Source organism: Palaemon carinicauda, chromosome 40 (genome assembly GCF_036898095.1).
Source record: "Palaemon carinicauda isolate YSFRI2023 chromosome 40, ASM3689809v2, whole genome shotgun sequence".
NCBI classification, from domain to species: Eukaryota; Metazoa; Arthropoda; class Malacostraca; order Decapoda; family Palaemonidae; genus Palaemon; species Palaemon carinicauda.
This window is the reverse complement of record NC_090764.1, coordinates 47,053,779-47,081,715: the sequence shown is the minus strand read 5'-3', so window position 1 is coordinate 47,081,715 and position 27,937 is coordinate 47,053,779. Positions and strand designations below refer to the sequence as shown.

The 27,937-nt window shown below is 44.1% G+C and overlaps 1 protein-coding gene across 2 annotated transcripts in view; it reads left to right on the top strand.

Moving 5' to 3' along the window:
• The window catches only part of Atg3 (Autophagy-related protein 3), a 325,399-nt gene that overhangs the window by 272,497 nt on the left and 24,965 nt on the right, over window positions 1–27,937 (top strand). The window contains exons 1-3 of one of the 2 annotated variants that reach the window (XM_068363691.1): window positions 3,113–3,344; window positions 16,695–16,883; window positions 26,348–26,482. In XM_068363691.1, the coding sequence (XP_068219792.1) occupies window positions 3,273–3,344; window positions 16,695–16,883; window positions 26,348–26,482 (396 nt within the window). In that variant the 5' untranslated portion in view covers window positions 3,113–3,272. Of the gene's footprint in view, window positions 1–3,112; window positions 3,345–16,694; window positions 16,884–26,347; window positions 26,483–27,937 lie in introns of those variants that run through there. The other variant, XM_068363692.1, reaches the window with a different exon arrangement.

Here is a 27,937-nt window from a genome sequence, read left to right as displayed (position 1 = left end):
ACTCGAGATACATCAGCCATACTCCTTAGACACTTCATCTCAAACACATTCAATTTCTGTCTCTCCATCACTTTCATTCCCCACAACTCCAATCCATACATCACAGTTGGTACAATCACTTTCTCATATAGAACTCTCTTTACATTCATACCCAACCTTCTATTTTTTACTACTCCCTTAACTGCCCCCAACACTTTGCAACCTTCATTCACTCTCTGATGTACATCTGCTTCCACTCCACCATTTGCTGCAACAACAGACCCCAAGTACTTAAACTGATCCACCTCCTCAAGTAACTCTCCATTCAACATGACATTCATGCGTAAAAATAAGGATTCTCCACATTGGACCCTTCGCTCTGGTTACGGTTCGTAATTCCTTTGCCTACACATACACCGAATAATCTGGCCTATTCCTTACAGATCCTCCTCTGTCCTCATACACCTGACAACACTGAGGTTACCAAACAACTCTTTTTCATCCAAGGGGTTAACTACGGCACTTTAATTGTTAAGTGGCTACTTTCCTCTTGGTAAGGGTAGAAGAGACCCTTTAGTTATGGTAAGCAGCTCTTCTAGGAGAAGGACACTCCAAAATCAAACCATTGTTCTCTAGTCATGGGCAGTGCCATAGCCTCTGTACCATAGTATTCCACTGTCTTGGGTTAGAGTTCTCTTACTTGAGGGTACACTCAGACAAACTATTCTATCTTATTTCTCTTCCTCTTGTTTTGTTAAAGATTTCATAGTTTATATAGGAAATATTTATTTTGGTGGTGTTTCTATTCTTAAAATATTTTATTTTTCCTTGTTTCCTTTCCTTAATGGGCTATTTTCCCTGTTGGAGCCCCTGGGCGTATAGCATCCTGCGTTTCCAACTAGGGTTGTAGCTTAGCAAGAAATAATAATAATAATAATAATAATAATAATAATAATAATAATAATAATAATAATAATAATAATAATAATATCCGTCCTCAGGTGATATCAAACAAATGATAGTGGAAGAAAAAACAAACAGGCCGAGTGTGTCCCAAATTGACGACGAGTTCGCGTGTTTTGATCAAAAAGTATCATGGATAGGAAATTGTAGCTTTAATTGAGCTGTAATGTTGATCAGTTTTTCTGATGTGGTGAAAATAAAAGTTTTAGGTGCAAGAATTCGGAATTTTCTTTGGAAGGAAGTTGACTAGTTTTTATAGAACGACCATGAGATATGAATGTGTAAAATAGAGGTTGATAAATAACGCGAAAAGAATGTGTTTGAAGATCGAAAATTGGGAAAAAATAAACTGTAGAGAACTATGAGCAGAAAATGGAAATTTTGGCAACGGAGAAGTTTGTGAAGAAGAATATTAATAAATGTAATCATTGATGAAGTTCCTTGCCACTGTAACTGCCAGTGGTCGTGAGTTTATCAATCTAAAAAGGAAGTAGGAAAAGGAATGGCAAATAAAAGATTGAAATGAGATGATTTGTTGGAAATAGTTGAAGATCACAAATTTTAAAATTATGAAAATATAAGGAGTAGAAGTGATGTATACGTGGGAAAGAAAGTATGAGATACAAGTTTCCCTGAATACATGACGTATTGAGAAGCATTGAAGAGTACTGTAACTCAGTGAATTTTATGACAAAGTTTATGGATGAACACTATGGGAATGAACGAAGCAATAGAATAAAGTATACTGGAAACTCTAGAATAGAGAACCAGATGAGCAAGTCTTAAGATGCTTCAGAACCAATGAGGTTCAGATTGAAAGGTGTTTTAGATGTAATATAATGGGTCACAGTAAGAATGAATACAGGTGATCATTTGGTGTTTTTTTTTTCTTTCTGTGTTGTGGGGAAAAGAGCCTCGTATGAATAAGCGTATTTTAAGGACAGGTTAAATATCACAGCAAAAGAGTGTGGGTTTCGTATAGTGAGTTGGATTTGTGGAAGTTATGGTTTGCAGGATATTTGTTTAGGATTTGCAAGGCCCCGAAGAGTAAATGTATGAACTGTGGAAAGGTTGGTCATGTAGCAAGAGTGTGTAGGAGATTATGGCAAATGAAATTGGGAATGTCAGACAGAATTATAGTGACAATGTGAGACAGATTTAGCAGGAAGGAACATAATATTTTTAATTCGTTTGCCTCTCATTCGCCTGTTTTCCACTATTTTGTTTTATTTTTCAGGAATGTTGAGCTTCCATTTTCATAATTCTGTGACACTAGTACAGATTTTTGTGATTCAACTGGTGGGTATTATTTTCTTAGGATGATGCAGATGTTTTTGCTGGGAAATTACATTGGATATGAAACAGTGTATAGTTTATATAAAATCTCATCTGGATGAGTGAAATTATAGGCCTATTGTCAAAACAATGGTTTATATAGTGATACATGGACAAATTTTAATGAATGCTTTGCCACCTTAAATCGTTGAAATTCATGATTGAGTGCACGAAATTCTGCCGGAAGTTCGAAGTGAACATGTAGGCCTAAACGAGGATGTGGAGATTATGATTAGTACATTGACCCATTATCATGTGACATGTATTTTGTAACTGATTTATGTTCTGTATTTGCCAATGTGATGAAGATTTTGTACAACTAGTGAAAAACAGTCGTATGTTTTTTTTTTTTTTTTATAAAAAATATAGTATCATATTATGATACCTGTATTTAAGTATTGGTTTATGGTGGCAGTGTTTGTTTGCAGTTACGTGGCAAATACATGTTAAATTCATTGGTTTAAGGAGTAATGTTTTTTTTTTTTTTTTCATAAAATTTTCACTGTAAAATGTGAGTGTAATATCTGATCTATGAAATTAGTATTAAGATCAATTTAAGATAATGTTGAGGATAAAAGCGTGTTATTATACGTAAATATAAGCGATGTTATTCATGTATGTAGATCGCTTAATAACGTAGAAAATAGGTAGATGTGGTTTGATTTTGGTTCATTGAACCCTAAACCCTACGACAACATTATGTCGTTATAGTCGGAAAAAAGGCCTGATATATATTCCAAAAATAAATTGGACGATAGAACCAAGACTGAATTTTAATTTAGAGTGCTACCTTTTTTTATAAGTTAAAAGGGGGAGTATTACAAGAAATATATTTACGCTCGTTTCCCTGCAACATATGCTTGTCTGCTGTCTCAGAGTGAGAGTCAAAATCAAGCATATAGCTGTATTTGGTACTGTTGAAGTACGATGTGTAAGAGTGCCACAACAAAGTTAGTGATCGTCATCTAACATTAGTGTGTTTAAGCAGAAGAGTCATGCAGAACGTTATTAACAAGGTGAAGTGGACAGCCCTTGGTGTCGCAGAATATTTGACTCCTGTCCTGAAGGTAAAGCCATGACGAATTACATTTGTAGTGAATTGATTGAATATATGTCACAGCAGGTAGCCTACCTCGGAATCCTACCCCTTAGAGTTGAGTGGAAGCTTTCCCGAGCTGTCATTCTTTTACAAGCAGAACCTGTATATATTGATGTATTCTTGGATTTGTATGAATGATAATTGAGTTCTACAGAGAAACGTAGGCAAACAAACTACCTAAATATTATTTTATTGATGTTTCACAAATGAGTCATTTTACTCATGTGATCTGTCTTGATAAGAGAGTGACTATGGGTTTTTGCACCATATTGTCTTTATATGAAATTATATTCAAGATCTCATGCATGTAACATGTTATGTGTACAATCCCTGGTATAGATATAACCTTATATGCCTCATAGTCTTGCCTGTTTAATATTTTATGCACGATTCACCTTGTATGTTATAGTTGCTGATGGGTAAAATTATAATATAGTACAATATCCTGAAAGAAGAAAATAAGATTTATTTCTGGTGTAAAATATTTAAAGGTGATTTAAACGATTCGGTAAATAAAGGATACAGGGTGTATGTATGATAGCGGCCACCTGTATGTATTATTATGGCTAACTTGAAATACGGCAGTTTAAGGGAGAGTCTCAGGATTGTGTTAGCCCCCCTGTTAGGTATGTACGTAAGGACACGGCTTGCAGGTTAGGTTAGGGGGTAAGTTTAGGTTAGTTAAGGTCCATTTTTAATCAACGCAGGAGGAACTGGCCTCTGATATACAAAGGCTCCAAGGATACTTTAACTACCAGCAAAATTGGAATTCGCCATAAGAAATGGACGGGTGCTAGCTAGTATTGTATTTTTCTCTATATTTAATAGGGGCTGGGGTATAATAATTTACGTATCGGTCGATTAAAATTTGAAGTATGTTTTTCATTCTAAGTCCATTGTTTACATTTGAGAGACTGAAGGGGACTTAGGCCTATTGCGCATGCTTGGTTCCATTTGGTTTACAGAGCTTTCTCTGCAGTTGCGGGGTGTATGTATGATAGCGGCCACCTCTATGTATTATCATGCCTAACTTAAATTACGGCAGTGTAAGGGGGTCGCAGGGGGCCCGTTAGCCCCCACCCCCCTTAGGTATGTAGGTAAGGACACGGCTTGTAGGTTAGGTTAGGGGCAATGTTTAGATAGTTGATGTCCATTTTTAATGAACATGTGAGGAACTGGCCGCTGATATACAAAGGATCCCATTATTATTGCTAACTCAGAATACTGCAGTGTAGAGGGGTCGCAGGGGGGCATTAGCCCGTTAAGTATGTAGGTAAGGACACGGCTTGTAGGTTAGGTTGGGGGGGGGGAGTTTTGGTCCATTTTTAATCTAACGCATGAGGAACTAGCCACTGATATACAAAGGCTCCGCATTTACAATGACATATCTGTCAGGTGGTTTTTTGGAGCCTTTGTATATCAGCTGCCTGTTCCTCATGCGTTCATTGAAAATGGACATCAACTAATCTAAACTTTTCCCCCCCTAACCGTCCTTAATTAACGGGGGTGCTGACGCCCCACTGCGACCCCCCCCTACACTTCCGTATTTTAAGTTAAGACATAATAAACCATACTGGTGGCCGCTATCATACATACACCCCTGTTTTTTAAACCAGTTAACAGTTTATAAGTACTTCTTCATAAGTTCTCGGATGTTGTTCTACAACAGCCATTTTTTTTCCACCTTCCCCTTAAGTTAACCACCATCACATAAAGACGTCTCCAAGAAGGAACTTGAGGGAAGTACATAAATCTATCTCGAAATTTAGTGTAACTTCATTTATGTCTGTAATTGATTATGATTGAAATGATCTCCGTTCAGTGTAAAGCTATTGTTACTCATGTGAAATTAAAAAATAACTGCGAAATAAGGCCTCAAAGGTCCAATTCTAACTTAATTTTTAGGGAAGACCAGCACATTTTCTACTGCAAAGCTTCTGTAAAGATTGCCAAGACAAGAAAAAAAAAGACAAAAAAATGAGATGGTGTCAATCATAAGATAAGGAATGATTTGTGATTTACTTTTTCATAATATAAGGATTTATTTGTGATTTACTTTATCCTAATTTAAGGATTTATTTGTGATATACTTTTAGTTTGTGATCCGGAAAGGGGGCACCCGGCTAGTGGTTGTGACCTGGGAAGGGGGGTCCGGCTAGCTGTTGGGACCTGAGAAGGGGGGTACAGGGGCCCCCCCAGGCTATTGTTTGTGACCTGGGAACTATTAGGTTATGTTAGGTGGGTTTCTTTGGTTCTACATTATATATTCTTTTGAAAATTTCAAAAGTGTTAAATAATATAGGGTTCATGTATTTGCCTAGAAATTAAAATTTTCAATATTAATCTTACCCGATAATCATGTAGCTGTCAACTCTGTTGCCGACAGAAATCTACGGTTGGGATACGCCAGCGATCGCTATACAGGTGGGGGTGAACACACAGCGCCATCTGTGGTCAGGTACTCCAGTACTTCTTGTCAACACCACCTCAATTTTTCCTCTGTCGTGCCTCCGGCTAGACCTACATGGATACGCTGTTGATTCTGGAGTTATTGCTCACGATTTGGTGATGTATTTGCTCTAGAGTTTAGCTTTCGCTATTCAGGAAGTTTTATCATTAGCTTAGCTAGCTTTTGGAATTAATTTGATTAATTTTGGTGACGAAGAGAGTATGAACTCTTTCACTTTTAAATGGCCGACCCTTCCCTTAGCGGAAGTGTTGGTGTCTAAGAGAGTATAGACTCTCTTAATTTTGCTTAACAAAAGTTATAGATTTATTTTATATCTCTCCGCCTTTTATAGGCCTCTTCGATTAACTTCCTTTTATTATAAACTTATTAAAATTAATTTTTATATTTGTTTATATTCGACCTTTCCTAATAGTAGGCGGTCTTTTCTTGGTACCGAAGTTAATTAACATTGAGCCCGTCATTTCGTTTTTACCTGTTAACATATTATGCTATTTTAATGTTTTTGAAAGAATTTCTTTGATAGTCTCGTACTGTTTTCAAAGTTGAACTAACGTTTTGTTTTGTCTCTGCAGTTGTTGACGTTCAGAACGTTCAACTTGCGCTCTATCGTTACGATAGAGAGAGAATTTTCACGGTGTCACGTTGCAGTAAGAGTAAACCGATTCTAGCGTTTTGTTCATTCTTTCTTAGCTTAATGGTTTTAATCTAATAAAGGAACTTTTTATTTGGGAAATCTTTCAGTTTTTTTTTCCTTTAACAATAATATGTTTTAACGATATATATGATTGGGCTCTTCTCTCAGGTTCTAAGTCAAGAGAGAGAGAGAGAGATAGAGACGGAGGGAGAGAGAGGAGGATAAACGTTTCGTTCAAGCGAGTAACGTTGTTATCGTTTTTGCTCTTCTCCCTAGTCTCTTAAGGGGAAGAAGGTAAACGTTTCTAGAGTTTTATTCTTGTTCTCAAGCTTTATGCGGTGAGAGATTTTAAACGTAGTTTATTTGATCTAGTGTTTAGTCTCTTTCCAGCCACTGAATTATTTATCTTTCATTATATTTTTCTGTTACATTGTAATTCTGTTTTCGCAATTACTAACTTTTAAGGAAGGATAGAATTGCGTGTTTCAGGTACAAACCACTTAAAGTTTCGAGTTCAGTGAAATAAGTGCAAACAGAAAATCAAAAGTGATAAGTGATAAGCGCAAAGTGTTACAGTGTTGCGTTCGAGGGTTCGTCTGTTCGTGCCAGTTGTTCGCCTAGTCTGGGACCTCTTACAAGCTCCCAAGCCCAGGGGAGAAGTAATGTCGAAGGACTTATGGGTTCAGCAGGCCTTGATCGACGAACAGACGTTTCCCTCCGTGGTTTCGGGTGTATCTACACACGTTGCCGATGTGATCACCCCACCCACACAAAGACGAGAGAGCCCTTTTATTCCTTGTCTGCGGAAGAGGTTTCTCGCAGAAACCATGGACCAAATCTTACAGCTTTTAAGTGCAAGTCGGTCCCTTCCGCGCAAGTCCAACTCCTAGGTGTAGCCATTAGCACTGGGTCAGTTCGGACTTGCTGCAGTACGACAACTGCACACCTCCCAGAGAGAGTGTGGTATCGCAACAGGCAGTAGCTCCGTCTGTTGCCGCACCAGCTGTTTTAGACCCTCAGTCTCAACGGACAGTAGCTCCGTTTGTTGTTGTCTTTCTTAAACTCTAGTGGTCTATGCTGCAGACAATGCAGTCTCAGCTTGCGGTGTTGATGCAGGAGTTTCAGGCAGAGAAGGTTAACACACCTCCTCCTGCGAGCGCTCCTCCACCTCTACGCAGTCCAGCCTGCCAGACGTATGATGTTGAGGTTCCTCAAGCTACCTCCATGCGTGAGCTGCCGCATTGGGAGTTGCCAGATACCAGCTCTGTGCAGCAACCTCCACTTTCCTTGAGGCAGGAGCCTCTTGCCACGCGGCAACCTCCTCAACACTTGAGGCAGGAGCCTTATGCTTTGCAGCAACCTCCTCTACCCTTGAGGTAGGAGCCTCTTGCGTTGCGACTACCTCCTCCATCCTCGAGGCAACAACCTCTTGCAGTGCGACAACCTCCACCATCCTCGAGGCAGCAACCTCAACTCCACCTCTGCGCAGTCCACCCTGCCAGACGTATGATGTTGAGGTTCCTCAACCTACCTCCACGCATGAGCTGCCGCATTGGGAGTTGCCAGATACCAACGCTATGCAGCAACCTCTTGCGTTGCGGCAACCTCCACCATCCTTGAGGCAGCAACCTCAACTCTTGCGGCAGCCACCTCCACTGAGGGAAGAGCCTCAACTCTTGAGGAACCTCATGCTATGAGACTCTTGAGGCAGGAACCTCACAGGAGCCTCAATGGGCTCTCGTGGCATGGTTGGTTTCGACCTGGCCTTTCATTAGAAGGGGCTAGCGTTCGATCCCAAGTATGAGGTAGAAATTTATTTCTATTTTGAACACGATGTTGTGTTGATATTTATCCATATTGACTCATTAGGGGTAATTTGAATGAATTACTGCCAATTGTGTCACGTGGTGGCCCGGGGAAATCTGGTAAAACTCGCTGATAAAGAGACTGATGTCTCACCAGGTAAATCCTCGGACAGCTAGATTAGTGTCAGGTTCAGATTTCCTTTATTTAATCCTCCTCAAACCATGAGGCAGGAGCCTCATGCTATGCGGCAACCGCCTCAACCCATGAGGCAGGAGCATCATACTATGCGGCATCCTCCTCAACGCATGCGGCATAAGCCTCTTCCCTTGCAGCTTGAGCCTCATCCCATGCAGCATGAGCCTCATACCATGCAGCATGAGCCTCATCCCATGCAACATGAGCCTCATCCCATGCAGCATAAGCCGCACGCCATGCAACATGCTCTGCTTACCTTACAGCATGCTCTACATACAGCATGCTCTGCATACAGCATGCTCTGCATACCTTACCGCATGCTTCTCAGTCACACATCTTTGGTTGTTGCCAACTCACTAGACTGTCAAACAGTTTCATAACGTTGCCTTCTAGTCTGCTGCTTTTGCACCAGTGAAACCCTCACTGAGAGAACTTAGCTTTTCTCGGATATGGTTCCTGTAGATGAGAAAGTGCTATTCTCCCTCCTTCTGATATTCCCTTGAGGACTCTGTCATTTGGAGAGGAGCCTTTAGCTGCGTAGCCTCCTATGGACTTTTTATTTAAGCATAACATGCTTCCAGGGAAGGTAATGGTTCCACTTCAGTCGCTAACCCCGTCTGTTACCACACCTGCTCCCATAGACCTTGAGCTGTGTTGCAAGACATGCAGTCCAAGCTTAGTCCTTGTTAGAGGATTTTTTGTTTACGGAGTCAGTGTGTCACTGGGAAGACGTTCAACAACCAGCAGAAGTGACTTGTTGTGACGCAGTGCGGCAACCTCAGCAACCCGATAAGGAGTTGTCTGTACGACCCAGACAGTCTAGACAGCTTCGGGTTGTCACTGTACTTCCTCGCTTCCCCATGGTTGACAGTTCACAGACTGTGCATCAGTACCATGATCTTGTGTCCGGCTCCGTCAGACGACTAGCTTTTAAGAGCTCCCACAAGTCGTCGCTGTCTGGAGATTCTCAGATGGACTATGGATCTGACCAAGGAACTGGGCCTCCTGGTCAAATTTTGAGGAGTCCCAGCTCGTCCCATCCCAGACCATTGTCTACCTGGGTATGGATCTTCAGAGTCGAGCTTTTCGGGCTTTTCCGTCGGCCCCAAAGATCTACTAAGCCCTAGTTTGCATCCAGAGCATGCTGAGAAGGAACCGATGCTCAGTCAGGTAGTGGATGAGTCTAACAGGGACACTTTCATCGCTGGCCCTGTTCATCGAGTTAGGGAGACCCCACCTCCGCCCCCTTCAGTATCATCTAGCGGCTCACTGGATTAAGGACATGACGCTAGAGACGATCTCAGTTCCTGTTTCCGAAGAGAGGAGGTCTACTCTCACGTGGTGAAAGAACAGCTTTCTTCTCAAGGAAGTCTACCTTTGGCTGTTCAGAAACCCGACCGCCGTCTCTTCTCTGACGCATCAGACACGGGCTGGGGTGCGACTTTGGACGGACAGGAATGCTCGGGAACATGGAATCAGGAGCTAAGGACACTTCACATCTTTTGCAAGGAGCTGTTGGCGGTTCATCTGGCCTTGATAAACTTCAAGTCCCTCCAGCTAAACAAGGTGGTGGAGGTGGACTCTGACTACACCACAGCCTTGGCTTACATCTCCAAGCAGGGAGGGACTCATTCGTGGAAGTTGTTCTAGATCGCAAGGGACCTCCTCATCTGGTTAAAAGATCGAAAGCTCACGCTGGTAACGAGGTTCATTCAGGGCGATATGAATGTCATGGCAGATCGCCTTAGCCGGAAGGGTCAGGTCATCCCCACAGAGTGGACCCTTCACAAGAATGTTTGCAGCAGACTTTGGGCCCTGTGGGGTCAGCCAACCATAGATCTGTTCGCTACCTCGATAACCTAGAGGCTCCCGTTGTATTGTTCTCCGATTCCAGACCCAGCAGCAGTTCACGTGGATGCTTTTCTGCTGGATTGGTCCCATCTCGACCTGTATGCATTCCCGCCGTTCAAGATTGTCAACAGGGTACTTCAGAAGTTCGCCTCTCGCAAAGGGACACGGCTGACGTTGGTTGGCTCCGCTCTGGCCCGCGAGAGAATGGTTCATAGAGGTACTGCAATGGCTGGTCGACATTCCCAGGACTCTTCCTCTAGGAGTGGACCTTCTACGTCTACCTCACGTAAAGAAGGTACATCCAAACCTCCACGCTCTTCGTCTGACTGCCTTCAGTCTTTCGAAAGACTCTCAAGAGCTAGGGGCTTTTCGAAGGAGGCAGCCAGAGCGATTGCCAGAGCAAGAAGGACATCCACTCTCAGAGTCTTTCAGTCTAAAGGGGAAGTCTTCCGAAGCTGGTACAAGGCCAATGCAGTTTCCTCATCCAGTACCACTGTAACCCAGATTGCTGACTTCCTGTTACATCTAAGGAACGTAAGATCCCTTTCAGCTCCTACGATTAAGGGTTACAGAAGTATGTTGGCAGCGGTTTTCCGCCACAGAGGCTTGGATCTTTCCACCAACAAAGATCTACAGGACCTCCTTAGGTCTTTTAAGACCTCAAAGGAACGTCGGTTGTCCACTCCAGGCTGGAATCTAGACGTGGTCCTAAGGTTCCTTATGTCATCAAGATTTGAACCTCTCCAATCAGCCTCTTTTAAGGACCTCACATTGAAAACTCTTTTCCTCGTGTGCTTGACAACAGCTAAAAGAGTAAGTGAGATCCACGCCTTCAGCAGGAACATAGTTTTCACATCTGAAACGGCTACATGTTCCTTGCAGCTCGGTTTTTTGCTAAAAACGAGCTTCCTTCACGTCCTTGGCCTAAGTCGTTCGAGATCCCAAGCCTGTCCAACTTGGTGGGGGACGAACTGGAGAGAGTACTTTGCCCAGTTAGAGCTCTTAGGTACTATCTAAAAAGGTCATAACCTTTACGAGGACAATCAGAAGCCTTTTGGTGTGCTATCAAGAAGCCTTCTCTTCCAATGTCTAAGAACTCAGTTTCTTACCTATTCAGGCTCCTGATTAGGGAAGCACATTCTCATCTGAAGGAAGAAGACCTTGCTTTGCTGAAGGTAAGGACACATGAAGTGAGAGCTGTGGCTACTTCAGTGGCCCTCAAACAGAACCGTTCTCTGCAGAGTGTTATGGATGCAACCTATTGGAGAAGCAAGTCAGTGTTCGCATCATTCTATCTCAAAGATGTTCAGTCTCTTTACGAGAACTGCTACACCCTGGGACCATTCGTAGCAACGAATGCAGTAGTAGGCGGGGGCTCAGCCACTACATTCCCATAATCCCATAACCTTTTTAACCTTTCTCTTGAATACTTTTTATGGGTTGTACGGTCGGCTAAGAAGCCTTCCACATCCTTGTTGATTTGGCGGGTGGTCAATTCTTTCTTGAGAAGCGCCGAGGTTAAAGGTTGTGATGAGGTCCTTTAGTATGGGTTGCAGCCCTTTATACTTCAGCACCTAAGAGTCGTTCAGCATCCTAAGAGGACCGCTACGCTCAGTAAGGAAGGCGTACTTAATAAAGGCAGAGTAATGGTTCAAGTCGTCTTCCTTACCAGGTACTTATTTATTTTATGTTATTTTTGAATAACTAATAAAATAAAATACAGGATACTTAGCTTCTTTGTTAACATATATGCTGGTCTCCACCCACCACCCTGGGTGTGAATCAGCTACATGATTATCGGGTAAGATTAATATTGAAAAATGTTATTTTCATTAGTAAAATAAATTTTTGAATATACTTACCCGATAATCATGATTTAATTGACCCACCCTTCCTCCCCATAGAGAACCAGTGGACCGAGGAAAAAATTGAGGTGGTGTTGACAAGAAGTACTGGAGTACCTGACCACAGATGGCGCTGTGTGTTCACCCCCACCTGTATAGCGATCGCTGGCGTATCCCGACCGTAGATTTCTGTCGGCAACAGAGTTGACAGCTACATGATTATCGGGTAAGTATATTCAAAAATTTATTTTACTAATGAAAATAACATTTTCACATATTGACTAATGATTTTAATGAAAATGCATGTCAATCATAGACTTTCGGAATTCTAAAAGAAACACATTTCAAAAGGGAAACAAACACAATGGCATGACATAACCTAGGGTTCCCCTTCTAAACTAACCTACCACATCCTTACCTTTTGGGGGTTTTTGCATCGCTGTAACCTCTATTATATCATTAGTTTATCCTAAGACTAATCGCAACCTTATGTTGATTGTACGACGGGTTATCTTCTGGAACCTGGTTTTTCAGACAAAAAATACGTTTTCCAGTCAATTAAAATCATAAAACCCATTCCAAATTCTATGAACACACCAGGAACACCACTTGTTCAGGATTATCAAAGTAGAATATTTGCAACATACTAGACAAGGGGCTAGTATTAGAAGGGTCAGAGCTAGTGTAGTATTGGGTTTGCCAAGAAAGTCACCAGACTGTAAAAAGTATCTTCAATGGAGATTAAAAATACGTATAAGTGCTAACAATGCAGAAAATGGGAAAGGAAAGTCTGGACAGAAGCACCACCTATCAAGACGTTCACATTATCAGGTGAGAAGATCAAAACAAAACTTTGTCAAATATAGAATGGCAAGAGTTGAAAGGAAATTATAAGGCTTTGGGGTTAAAAATAGAGAGTGTGAAGAGATCTATTTATTTATGTCAACGCCAAAGTCCTAACTACTGTAATATTATACTATATTTTGATAGAATTTACTAACGTTTGTATGTGATTGTGCCCATAATAAACTATATGTACAATATTATGCGTATACTGTATAATTGTGTAATGTATGCTGCATGTAAATACACTATATTTGTTTCGTAACCGAAATACAAACCACGCTATTTACATTGGGTTTACTTTCGGCGTAGCTGAAATTGACGAGCCAATAGATTTTAACGAGGGTTAACTACCCCCGCGCTAGTTAGCGGGGGTAGGGGAAGGGGTAGCTTGCTACCCCTCCCCCCCACACACAGGTGATTTGCTTCACTTCACTTTTGGCTCGGATGATGTGCAGACGTGTCTGTCTATCGTCCTCGTTATTGACAGCCTTAATCTTTTCTTTGCTTTTCCTCAGCTGTGTGTTTGAAGTTGGCCTCGCCCTTTGGTATTCATCATGCGCAAGTGCCCTGGGATCGTCGGCCGTCCTTGCGGTACCTTCATGTCGGCGGTGGATACCGATCCTCACACCCTTTGCCCGCAGTGTCGAGGCCGACGGTGTGATAGGGAAAATACATGTAGTGAGTGTAGGGAGTGGTCTGCCTCCCAGTGGGAGAGGTTTGCCCGCCGGCGTAAGAAGAAGTCCAAGAGAGACCGTTCTCCTTCGGGCTCCTTCGGGGGTTGGCTTGAAGGAGGAAGGCTCTCGGGACTCTTCTTCCGCCGCCCAAACCTCCTCCGAAGTTCCCCCTTGTCCGGCTTCTAGTGAGAGGCCGCCGAGTGGGAGCGCAGGCCCTTGTTCTGTTTCCCGACCTCGGTGTGCGGGAGAGGGCGTCCCCCTCCCCCTCCTCCGCCGGGGGAGGATTTTGATAATGTGGATCCTTTGTCTAAGGATGATCTTTTTCAGCTTTGGGCTTCCTTGGGGCTTAAGGGCCTGCCCTCCAAGGAAGCCCTGTTTGACCTTATTCAGTTAGGGGCTGCTGTCAAGCAGTCGCCGGTGATAGCAGAGGTAGATCCTCTGTCTATCGTCGATGTCGTGGTGGCAGAGGCTTCCGATGGGTCTGGTCAAACCTCTGCGGCGCCTGATGTTGATAACGTTGCTGAAGGCTCTCCTCCCCCTTCTGTACATCCTTCGGAGGGGGAAGGGGGTTCCACGGTCTCTTCTGCGACTAAGTCTCCCCCTTGGGGGAGCGCTCTGACTGAGACTCCTCTTCGGAGGACTGATGATCCTGACGACCTCCCTCGTGGCCGCCTTCACCGTAAGGCTCATCGTCCGCTTCGCCACAAGGGCCTCCCGTCTCCCTATAAGGGTGTCAAGAGGCACCTTTTCGAGTCTTCTCCTCCTCCGTCTTCCGATGGGGACTCTCCTCGCCGGGAGCAGACTGTAGCAGCCGCGTCCTTAGACCTCTCCGGGGATCGTTCGGGTTCTCCCACGCCTTCCAGACCTTCCACTTCTTGTGCAGATGGCCAGCAGTCTTCTGATCTCGTCAGCCGACGGGCACCGGTCCCTTCGGGGCAAAGAGATGTCGCCCACGGTGTGGGTGCTTCCCTTGCGCGTCAGGGTTCCCCTGCACGCCCTCCTGCGCGTTCATGCGTAGTAGCGCACCAGCGCTCTCCTGCTCGTCAGCGCTCTCCTGATCGCCAGCACTCTCCTATGGACAACGAACATCCTCCTGTTCCTGCTACGCGCCCAGCGTGCCAACGATCTCCTGAGCGCACTAGATCTCCTGCTCGTCAACGCGCACCTGCGCTTCCAGTTCCTGACATGCGCCCTGTGCGCCCACGCTCGCCCACGCGCCATAGAACTCCGGTTCGGGACATGGGCAAGGACTCAACTTCTCCTAGCCCTCGCGATCATGCTCGTCAGCTTTCTCCTGCGCAGCAACGCGTACATCCTGAGTTCCTGCACGCCCACGCCTCCTCTTGCCGAGGCCACTCGCGAGCGTTCGCCTTCGCGCGTCGCGCCGATAGCTCCTGCACAGTCTTCTACGCGTCGTCTTCCTGCTCGCCAGCGTTCTCCAGCGCACCAGCGATCTCCGACACGTCAACGTTCTCCTGCTCGTCAGCGATCTCCTGCGCATCAACGGTCATCAGCGCGTTAGCGCTCCCCTGAGCTCCGGCGATCTCTAGATCACCCTCGTGATCCATCACCTGCGGGCAAGCGCTCTTCTACGCGTCAGCGCCCAGCGGATCTGGAGAGACATAGGTCTCCTGCGATCAGCTCGCCCACGCGTGGTCGCTCGCCTTCGCGTTCTACGCGCCATCACTCGCCTTCGCGTTCTACGCGCCATCACTCACCTGCGCGCCAGCATTCGCCACCGTGCCATCGATCGCCGACCCACCATCGCTCGCCGACTCGCCATCACTCGCCCACGCGTCACAGGTCTCCAGGACACTATCGTTCCCCTGGCCCTCAGCGGTCTCCTGAGCGCTCTCGTTCGTCCACGGGCCAGCGCGTTCACTCGCCAGCTCGCCCATGCGCCCGGTCGCCCGCGCGCTCACTCGCCTACGCGCCTGTTCGCCCGCTCGCAGGGGAGGATATTGACAGGCAAACCTATAAAAATTTTTGTCTTACTTGATAGACTTACTAGAGTAGGAAAGAAAGATTTTCTTTTATAACAGCCTTGGTTGCGTGGGCCGTAAACCCAACCGTACTTTCGACTCTGGTTCACGAGGTGTCTACGATTCTATCCTCCACACTTTATCAGGTCTGAGTTTGAAGATCGCTAGATTTTAGCCTGCCAGTTCCTACCACTTAAGGATGAGTCTCCTATTAAAGGACGAAGGTTTGAGGTAATCTGTATTTCTTTTTAACTATACAAACCCGAGTCCTTTGACTCAACTTCCCACTTTCACCTTCCCTGAAAGTTCCAAATGCAATAAAAAATGATTGCTCAGCGTACTGACAAGAGGTGCGGGTCTTTCCTGCCACTGACCAGTAACTGCCGGCTACTGCTGACACCTTGTTATAAGTTTTAACTGTTGAGTGACAGCTGCTCTTGAATCAATCTCCTATTAAAGGACCCAGGTTTGTATACTTAGAAAAAATACTAATTACCTTTTTAAAATTTGTGATTTTTTAAAGAGTACAGTACTGAAAGCACTATCATATCTATACAATCAGACATCTTAATACAGCTACAAGAATTATATTAGATGTTATATAATTAGATTAAAGTATAGGCACCAAATTACTAATTGATCAAAATTAAAGCCATAGAGCCAAGAAGTTATTCACCTCCATTTGAAACAGTTGTGTAGTTAAGTTAAAGCAAAGGAAGAACTTGAAATTTGTATTAACTCAATTTGGTTATTATGGTTTATATATACTGTATATGAATATACTTTTTTCCTAATCTCTTAGAGTGGGAACACTGTTTTGTGATAAAGGAGAAATTTGAGCCCTTAGAGAGGAGACAGAAGACTTCCCTTCCTTTAGTCAGTCGTATTCTTGCTTTCAACAAATATTGATTTATAGTTTGTGTACTATTATACAGTACAGTATATGTAATTGGAAGCTGGTGTCATCCGTAGTCATATACAGAAATAAATAAAAATTCATTTGTTATTCATTTCAGGAGTCCAAGTTTAAAGAGACTGGTGTTTTGACCCCAGAAGAATTTCTTGCAGCTGGAGATCACTTGGTGCATCACTGTCCTACTTGGCGTTGGGCGGCGGGTGATAGTAATAAGACAAAACCATATTTACCCCCAGATAAGCAGTTCCTCATTACTAAGAATGTTCCTTGTTATAAAAGATGTAAGCAGGTATGTGAAAAAATTGTTTCAAAATTAATATGAAAAATATGTTGTTCCGTAACTGAAATACAAACCAACGCTATTTATAGGGGTCGTGTATTATATTCGGCGAAGCTGAAAGGACGAGCCATTAGAATTTAGCGAGGGTTAACTACCCATCCTGCTAGTTAGGGTGGGTTAGGGGTTTAGCTAGCTACCCCTCTCACCCACACACCTGTGACTGTGCTTCACTTTGCTTTTAGCTTAGATGGAGAACAGTTGTTGTCGCTCTTCCTCCTCTGCATTTTTTATTGCCATTATTAATCTGTTTTGTCTTTTTCTTTTACCAGTGTGTGTGTGTGTGTTCTGAGTTCTTCCACCGGCCATGCATACCTGCCTCGGTTCGGAGGGTTGCACCTGCGGTAAATTCATGTTCGTGGTGGATACAGATCCTCACAGCCTTTGTCCAGTCGGCAGAGGTCAACGCTGTGACAAAACTAACAAGTGTAATTAGCGCCGGTAGTGGTCTGCCTCCCAGTGGGAAAGGTTTGGGCATAGGCGGAAGAAGAAGTCTAAGCGGAACTCTTCTCTGTTAAAGGCTGCTTTGAAGCAGAAGAAACCTGAGTCTTCTTCCTCCGCTTCCCAACCTTCCTCCAATGCTCCTTCTTGGACGGCTTCCTCCGGGGGCCCCGATGAGTAGTAGCGTGGGCCATTTAACCCCTGGTCAACATCAGTTCTCGAGAGACGGTGCTATCTCCTCTAGTGGGGCCTTAACACTTTCTCCTTTGTTACAGATGTGGCCTTCGTTGGGTTTGCCCGGTTCTCCTTCCAAGTAGGCGTTGCTGCGGTTCCTGCACCGGGGTATGGATCTACAGCGATCATCAGTGTCAGACGTCGACCCCTTGACCTTAGTCGACGTACGGTTGTAGTTTTTGAGGTCTCGTCTGCTGCCCTGCCAGCGGATCCAGTGACTGCATCTTCTGCTTTGGTGGGAAAGCATAGTCTGAGGCATATCTCTACTGCAAGTGTTCCCCTTTCTAGTGAAGGGGCACTCATAGAGACTCCTCTTTGGAAGCCTGCTGACGGTCAGCTTGCTGTTAGACGTCATGTTGGTAGCAGAAGACCTCGCCATTGTTCATCCTCTTCTTCGCCTTTGGGGTGCTCCTGCTCCGTCTGCGAAGAGACGCCTCTTCACATCTTTGCCTCTGCAGTCTTCTTCTTCGGCCTCAGTTTCTCTTCAATGAAATTCGGTTCATTCGTCTCATGCAAGGGATCGATCATGATCTCCTCCAGAGAATGTCTCCTCACAAGGCTCACATTTCTCTGCTGGAGCCTCCAGCAGCAGTTCAATGACAGCGTTCTCTGTCTCGTCAGGCACCTGCTCGTCAGGTCTGCCGTCTACCTGCAACTCATAAATTACCCACTCATCTGACTGCTCGTGAACTGCCCACTCGTTCGACGACTCGTAAATTGCCAACTACTCGTGAATCGCCTGATCAGTCGTCATCTCGGAAATCGCCTCTTCTTCAGCTTCAGGACCTGCCTCTACATCGATCTCCTACCTGACAGCGTTCTCCAAAGTGTGAAGCGCCTGCTTAGTGTTCGCACGCGTCTCGTAAATCGTCGCCTTCTTGTCAATCGCCGACTCACCGTACAAGCCAATTTTCGGCTGTTAACCGGAGCGTTTCTTCCACCGAATGCAAGCCCCATTCGCCTCAGCGACAAACGCGTCGATCAACGTCAGAGTGTAAACGTCCAACGGTGCGTGAATCGTCGGCCCAGCTATTTGTGAATCGCCTCCTCATGAATCGTTAACCCACTGCCCGTCCTCTCGTCCAGCGGTAGCGATTGACCCTGTAATTTCGCGGCAGCGTTCAGCGATGCTTAAACACACTCCTGCTCGACAATCATCATCGGTTCATCAGCATCAGGCTTCACATCAGCGATCGCTAACACATTCACAGCAGGAGATTCCTCGACTTTCACCAAGGCATCAGCAGCCGTTACTCACTCAGCATACACCTGCAAAGGTGAGTGTCCATCCTCATCCAAGTGTGGATAGCCAGCTGCAGCCACCGAAGGCAGTGGTTGTTGCTTCAAAGAAAGGTAAGGTGGTCACCGACCATTCACAGTCGCCCCGTTCCCCTCAACGCTAATGCCTAACAGCGCGACCGCCGTAGAAGGAGAAAGAGGGCAAGTTTCAGGTTTTAAGATCCCAAAACTTCTAGCGCCTAGGAAGGAACTGTCGTCATCATTACCCAAGTCCTCATCATCGGAATGAAAACTCCTCAGAAGGACCCATTGGCCTCTATCCCTTCACGGGAACTGTTGGATAGCACTTCCATGAGTAAACAGCCGTGGTTCAGCGACTCTGGCCTTCGTTCCTATGTTCCCTTCGTGACTGCAGAACCTCCCTGGGTTTCTCTGGGGACTTCCTCGTTTTCGACCGACCCAGGACAATGGACCACGACTGCTTCTCCCCTGAAGAGGAAGAGAGAATTACCTGATGAACTGCCATCATCCAGGGTCAAGCTTACTCCAGTCAAAGCTCCAAGGTTAGTCTTCTCTGTAGAACTATTGTCGCCTCCACCCACTGATGCCTCACCTGCTGACTTGAGAGGCTCTCAGGGAAGAGTCGGTTTCGGACTTTCCTCTTCCATCACCTACGGAAAAAGCCTGTGGATAGGACTGTTTTGCCCTTGGATACTGTAGAGGTTTCTAGTTCTCTCCCAGCCAAGAAGGTCGTCACATCTAAACCTACGGTCTTTGAAACCCTGTTTACCCCAAAAAGGTAATCAAGGGACTCCAAGATAGTGCCAAAATCCTCTTCCAGGACTCAAGAGACCCACAGAAGGAGTCAGGAGCCAAGTCAGCCTTCCTATTTTCAACCGCAACCCACCCCGAGACGAGATCTTGGTGGTGAACGATGACGATAACGCTGTCAGCTCAGCATCATATGGTGACCTGAGGGAGTGAGTCAGAGACCGCCATGAGGGTCCTCAACGGGTTACCAGATCCAGAGACGGGCCTTCAACAAGAAGGCAAGGAAACGGTCCTGGACCTTGTCTTAGGCACCCAAAAGACTCCAAAGTCCAGTGCAGCTCTACCCTGGTCCTAGGGATTGAGGGCTGCTTGGCGTAAGATCGCCTCGCTGCTTGCAAACTAATCTTTGTCATACTGTTCAGACACGTCCGCCAAACTACTCCCACCTTTGGGTGTTAACCAGAGGAGGTACTATGAGGTTCTGAATGAACCTTGCTCGACCTTTTCTCTCCATCACTCTCTTGAAGATCTGACCAAGGGAGTCTCTCTAGAGAGGCCCTCTTTGCGTCAGGACACGTTCTCGTCATCGGAGATTGCGAACCAAGAGAAGGTTGCGAACTACACCATGCAGGTGACTTCGTGGCTGGATCTTTGGTTGGAATCTGTGGGAATTCAGGTATGGACCAAAGATTTTTCTAAAGAAAGTACCTGGAAGGCTATGGAGACCTTCCTTCTCTCCAGCACCCGAACTATAGAGTTTCTGGCTCACCATGTGGTGAACCTGTGGTCCAAAACCATTTTGAAGTGAAGGGATATGGTGGCCGAGAGATTCTACCAACAGGTCCCTAATGCTGAGATTGCTAGTCTCCGGAACTCTTCCTGGAGGGTTCCTTACTCTTCGAGCCAAAGAACATCGAGAAGGCTGCGGAGAGGTGGAGGAAGTCCAGCCAGGACTCTCTCCTTCATAGGGCCTTGAAATTGCAACCCTGCAGACCTCCAGACCCTCCAAAGACCAGCCATCTGAAACCTTTTACAAGCAAGACGACAGCGAAAGAAAAGGTGGTGTCTAAAAAGCCCTTTTCTGCCAAGGACCGGAAAGGCACCAAGTCCAACCGTGGAGGAAAACAGTAGAGAGGTGATGGCAGAAGCTGCAAGCATTAGGATAGGCAATCCCCCTGCTTTTCCACTAGTGGGGTGATGTCTACAAAGGTGCTGGTTTAGGTGGATGCAGCTCTGGAATGGTCTCCGTAATTCATTCAGGGTATTGCATCCCGTTCATCTCATATCTCCCTCCACTGACCAAGAATCCAATGCTTGTGAACTCCTTTGCGAGGAGATCAGCAAAGAAGCAGGCCCTTCGGGCCAAAGTCCTAACCATGTTGTAGAAGGACGCTCTCTGGGAGGTCCTCGATACGTCCCCGGGCTTCTTCAGTCGACTCTTTCCTGTGAAAAAGGCGGCTGATGGCTGGAGACCAGTAAGCGACCTCTCGAGTTTGTTGAACAGACTTCGTTCAGCATGGAGACGGCAGACGTGGTCAGACAAGCGGTAATGGCACAGGACTTCATGTGTACACTGGATCTAAAGGATGCATACTTCCAGATCCCATTCCATCCGTTTTCGAGGAAGTATCTAAGATTCAACATCAACAACAAAATATACCAGTTCAAGGTGCTGTGGTTCGGCCTTTGCTCAGCACCTCAGGTCTTCACAAGAGTGTTAGCCCTAGTGTCATCCTGGGCACACGGGCTCAACATCCGTCTCCTTAGTTACCTGGACGACTGGCTGATCCTGGCAGACTCGATGGCAACCCTTCTTCAGCACCGAGACTCATTTCTGAGGCTTTGCTAAGATCTAGGGATCATGGTAAACCTCAAGAAGTCATTCCTGCTTCCCATTCAAAGACTGGTATACCTGGGCATGATGTTAGGCACCAAATTACACAGGATAGTGAGGCTGAGGAAGGTCGCAAGATCCTTTCTCAGACGAGAACTCTCAGCCCAGAAGTGGCTTATGTCTCCTCAGATACCTATCATCCTTGGCCCGTCTAGTTCCCAATGGCTGCCTCAGGATCTGATCTCTCCAGTGGTGCCTGAAGTCCAGTTGGAATCAGGCCTTCGATTCCCCCGACACTCTGATCCCCATGGGACCAGAGGAAAGGACGGAGACGGACCTCAGATATTGGCTGGTAGACGAGAATCTGCTGAAGGGTGTCGATCTTCTCGTCCTTCCACCGGATTTGATGCTGTTTTCGGACGCATCAAAAGATGGGGGGGGGGGGCCACATGCTTCACCACACGACCTCAGGCCTTTGGTCAGAGTCCAAAAAGTACCTTCACATAAGTCTCCTAGAGATGAAAGCCATATATCGGGCCCTTCAAGAGTTCAACCAGTTCCTGGTGGGTCACTCGGTAGTGGTGGTGGTGAGCGACAACACCACAGTAGTGGCGTTCATCAAAAAGCGAGGAGGTACTTTTTTGGAGCCCTTATCCCATCTACCGGCTCGCTTCATACCTGGCAATAGGAATGTGCTCGCCGACAATCTGAGCAGAGCGTTGCAGATAGTGGGTTCCGAATGGTCTTGGGATCATCTAGTAGTCAACAAAGTGTTGACTTTGTGGGGTTCGCCGACTGTGGAGCTGTTCGGAACGGCCCTGAATTTCAGGCTCCCATTGTACTACAACCCAGTCCTAGAACCCAAGGCTCTCTGGCAAGATGCGTTCCAACAACTGTGGGACAACATCAACGTTTATGCATTCCCACCGTTTTGTCTGATGAGAAGAGTACTTAACAAGACCAGAACATCGGTCAATCTTTCGATAACCATCGTATCTCTGCTATGGCATCACGCAGAATGGTTCCCGGACCTTCTGCTGCTCTTGACGAAACTGCCGAGAGAACTTCCTCCACGACACAATCTACTCAGACAACCTCTGTCAACATTTACTGCAAGGCAGTAGCTTTGCTACGTCCTCACGCTAGGAGACTGTCCCGCATCTCCTCACTCATAGAGGATTTTCGCAACAAGTTGCGAAGAGGATGTCTGGATATATGCGAAAGTCATCAGCTTCAGTCTACCAGGCTAAGTGGAACGTCTTCTGTGGTTGGTGTCGTTGAAGGGGTCTAAATCCCCTCTATGCCACTATTCCAGCAATAGCGGAGTTCCTCGTTTATTTGCAGGAAGAAATGCGTCTTTTGGTTTCAGTGGTTAAAAGCTATCGCTCAGCCTAAAGTCTCGTCTTTAAACTAAAAGGAATGGACGTTTTCTCATCGCTAGAACTTTCCTTCCTCATGCGAAGTTATGAACTTACCTGTACTCAGTTGGAAGTGAGAACTCCCCCAGGGAGCTTGTTTCGAGTTCTTTGGTCCCTAAAAGGCAAAACTAGTTAGCGAACTTTGTGGTCTCTCGTATGATGTCTTACATTCAATCAAATGGGGAAAGGTAAGCTTCAGCTTCATCCATGAGTTTGTTGCTGAGACTCAGAATTGGGGGTTTCCGATCTTAGATTCGACTCCTTCCAGATAACGAGTCTTTGATCTGTAGCTGACGACCCAGATCATTTGTTACTATGGCTAGTAAGGGGTTTGAGGCGCTACCTCAAGAAAACAGAAGTAGCTTGGCCCAGAGTGCCCACACTTTTTGTCAGCATGGGAAAAAACAAGAGGAGGATCATGAAAAACACAATTTCCGCGGCGATTTGTAGGGTCATTGACCTCGCTCAGAATCCCGATCCTCCTCCATCGCGTCGTCCCAGAGCCCCCGATGTCAGGGGCGTAGCTACGTCGCTAGCCTTCAAAAGGAACTACTCTGTGATGCAGGTATTGCAAGCAGGCATATGGGAATGGCAAACTACTTTCACCGCCCACTACCTGCAAGACATGACCTACAGGAACCTCAATACGTTCTCTATTAGTCCTATGGTGGCTGCACAACAACTGGTTTAGTACCTCAAGCTCCTTATTGGACAAGTAGCAGAAGGTTGAGGGCATTGGTTACCCGGGTCTTAGTCTGAATGAACGAAAAGGAATGTCTGGCTCTTTTCCTTTCGTCATCCTCTCATCCCTTGGGGGTAATCAGCATCCTGAGTCCTCTGGACAAGCTGACCTCAAACATCTGCAGGTAAACCATTGCTCCCTTGTGTAACTTAGTATTGTCCCAATACTGTTGTGTCCCCATCCCCTGGCGAGGTGGTATTGGGAATGTCTCTGTTTCCTCGGTTATTGCCTACAACACTCAGAATAACTCTTACATTGATGGTCACATTGTTAGTATCTCATCGCACAGTTTGCGTAGGCTGCAGACCATGCTTAGCAGGTTTAGCGAGGTGCTAGGGTCTCATTTGTGCACTAACCTGCACAATAGGGAGTACCCCGGGTAAGGCCAAAAGCCAATCACCCCTATAAATATCATAGGTTTGTATTTCATTTACGGAGCAAATGACAAATTTGGAAGTCATTTGTATTTTTCCTGACGATACAAACCTTAACTATTTATACATACTTGCCCGCCAACCCTGTCCCCTGTCAAAGTCCTACCTCCAATCGAAGTAAAGCGCAGTCACATGTCTGTGGGTGAGAGGGGTAGTTGGCTACCCCCCAACTAGCGGGATGGGTAGTTAACCCTCTCTAAATTCTAATGGCTCGTCCTTTCAGCTTCGCCGAAGATAATACCCCTATAAATAGCTAAGGTTTGTATCGTTAGGAAAAATACAAATTACTTCCAAATTTGTCATATTATTTTGAACTTAGAAGTAAAAATATTTTAAACATTCATGTGGTATAAAAGAGTTCACGTATACTGTAGGTCTTTAGCATGTGGTATGCTATTGTACGGTATTAACCTTCTGACGATCCAATGATGCAATTTGCCACCATTCGTTTATGAAACCATAAGTGCTATAAAGAAAATTTATCCAGCTTTCAAATGAAATTTTCACTTTATCTTTATGTCAACATAAGTAGGTTGACACAGCGTCATTGTTCCCTTGCCAGAAGTCATTAGCCTAACAGCAATTTCATCATGGCTTGATCACCAGATGTTTAAGCATTATTGAAATTCTGTGCTTTAAGATATAAACACTTATTGTTATTATTATTATTATTATTATTATTATTATTATTATTATTATTATTATTACTATTATTATTATTACTATTATTATTATTATTGGTAGTGTATGATTATTATCATTACTACAAGCCAGGTTGGAACACTTGATTGGAGAAGGGAAAAGTTATAAGGGCAAGGGTCCCAATAAGGAGAGCAGCCCTGTGCAGAAGAGTATAAACTATAACCAATCATATGATTTAAGACAATTTATAAAGTTACATAATTAAGCAAAAAATAAACAAATGAAACAACTTCCTTCAATCTGCTCTACAGTAAAAAAAATTAGTACCTAGTTTGAATCTCTGAAGTTCCACTTATTTGAATGTAATATTAGGTAGATACTTACACAATTTGGTCACAGCTGTAATGAACTATAAAATATTAGATAATATTGATCCTTGATAAGGATAACAGAATAATCGAATTAAATTCTTACCTGTCACAACATTGTGGATGGTATAACATAGGGGAGATTTGAATGCAAACTAGGATCAGGATTATGGAAAATTGTATATAGCATGCTATTTGAACCAGTACCATAGCATGGAAGATGTATGAATGTAAACGATCAGAATCATGAAAAATTGTATGTACTGTTCATAAAGGGTTTATTGTTCTGCCAAATAATATGCAGATTAGGTATAAGCAATTTGATATACAAGCTTTTTTCTAGCAATGTTAGATGAGTCATTTCAGAATAACAGAACATTGCAGAATAAAATATTTAAGTTTCTTTAGAATAGACAGGTCACCAAAAATCTTTGGACTTCATTAATCTACCAATTTTGGTTTGTTCAATTGAAGAAGACAGACAGGATGTTTTTCAGAAGTAAATTTCTAATAAAAAGTTAAAACCAGAATTATAAATGCTATGCATATAAAATGTTGAATTGGTGCTTCCAAAACTCTTTGAGTGCTAGCTGGGTATTAGAGCTCAGAGGTAACGATGAAATACCTTTGTAAAAGGGCTTTAGTATAGTTTCTTAAATTTGAAAATTACCAGTGGTCCATTGGCTGGATGATAGAAGTTGTATTTGGTGGGCAAGATTGTTACAGTGATAGTTAAAAACTCCCATGACAACTCATTCTCCATTCCTTAGTAAAGAATTTGCTAGTCCCATAATGTCAACAGAACAGAATCACTAGTAAGCTAGCCCTGAAAAAACCTAAGTTATTTAATGTAAGATGCCGTGGGGGTTCCCAGAGCTGGTGGCGTTTTGAAAGAAAAGATTAAGGGAAATTTGTAATTTGGGGTAGGTGTCAACACAGCTTTGAGTAAAAGCAATATGAACATCAAGGGAGTTTTATATAAGATGTATTAGTGGTGGTAATTCAATAAAAATATTACATTAGTAAAGACTGTGCAGTAGATATGTCTGTAAGATTATACTATATACTATACATATTTTCCATCCTCAATCTCTCTTTTACAATTAACCAGCCCTACAGAATTTGTTTGGAAGTGAGCATTATACTTTCAAGTTTATTAGTTAATCTCATCTTTTGCTATTCACATCCTAACTGTAATTCTGTATAATTTCCTGATTGTTTTCTCATGTAGTTTTTATTGAGAATACTGTATTCATTTTCTCTTGTTAAACACTTCTTTCTTTTTCTTGCCAGATGGAATATCGAAGTGAACTGGAACTTGTCTTGGAGACAGATGGCGATCCTGATGGTGGTTGGGTTGATACTCATCACTTTACAGATCCAACGATGTTAGAAGATAAGGTAACAGATATGACTTTGGAAGATAAGGTAAGATTCACTTCTTAAATTGTCGTTGAGGATTATGAATTTTGTTTGAATTATTTTCTATTGTAATCTTTTAGTGTAGTAACACTTTTGATGGTAATAAAAGCATTTACGGGCTAACCATTGATAAATCAAGGAATTCATTTATGCATCTAACAAGCTTCTTTATTCTACTTATACCCCAAATCTCTTCTCAAATTCATTTCTCATCCAAGTCCTAGGCTCATTTTGGGGACGTTTTACTTATCTTATCTTGATACAAAAACTATTTGGGCTGAGAATTTAAAAAATATTTATATATATATATATTTTCTATCGAATAATGAAGCTGGATAAATTTGCTCTCCATATATATATAGTTTTACTTGTTTTATAAAGATCTTATACTGTATATCTACATGATAGAAATAATGAAAAATACAGGAAAAAGAATGTTTTTTAGGGCTATAGGGATTTAGAATTAATAAATGGTCATAGCATACAATACTTCTTATGGATTTCAAGGGGTTAAAAGCTTTTAAGTGTTACCTCTAGAAAACTCAAGAAGGAATTTTTACATCAAACAACTAACAAGCTTGTTGGTTTTACTAATGCCCCAACTCTTATTAGGCACAGATTAGGTGTATGCTGATCTCCTCCGTATCCAGATGGTGTGATCAGATTATTTTGACTACGATGTAGATACATGGTCTTGAATTGTCTGTCTTGATTTATGTTTTTTCTGTCACTAAATACAAACCCTTATGCTCTTTATTAGGGAATATACTTTCAGCAAAGTTGAAAAACTAACCATGACTTTTAGCGAAATATTACTACCCCACCGCTAGTGAGCGGTGGTTTATAAGCTGGAAAAGTAGCCATAAGACATTTAGCTAGGTATAACTACCACACCACCTGTTAGCAGGTGGGTAGGGGGTAGTACTGCTACCCTACTCACACACGCACACACCTGTTCACTCGTCACTTTTGCTTTTGGCTCAGTTTAGAACTGATGTAGTCTCTCTTTACCGCTTAACCTTTTGGCTAGCCTTGGACTAATCTTTTTTTGGTTTTTCTTTTTTTCTGGTGTGAGTGTTCCTGTTTTAGGTTGGCATGCATTCTTGTTCTGGACCTGAAGGGTACAAATGCGGCACCTTCATGTCTCCTGTCGAGACCGACCCTCCTGCCCTGTGCCTGGCCTGCAGAGAACACAGTTGTATATGGGAAGGTACCTACGCAAAATCTTGGTAGTGGTCATCCTCCCAGTGGGAGAAGTTTGGTGGACGACGAAAGAAGTCTAAGAGGGATTCGTCTCCTTCGGGGTCATCTTCGAGGGCGAAGAAACCTCAACTTTCTTCTTTGTCTTCTCAATCTCTGTCCAAAGCTTCTGCTCGATCAGGCTCCCAGAGGGAACAGTCGAGTAGAAGCGGTTACCCTATGACGCCCGGACAACCCTTAATACCAGAGGGTTCTGCCACT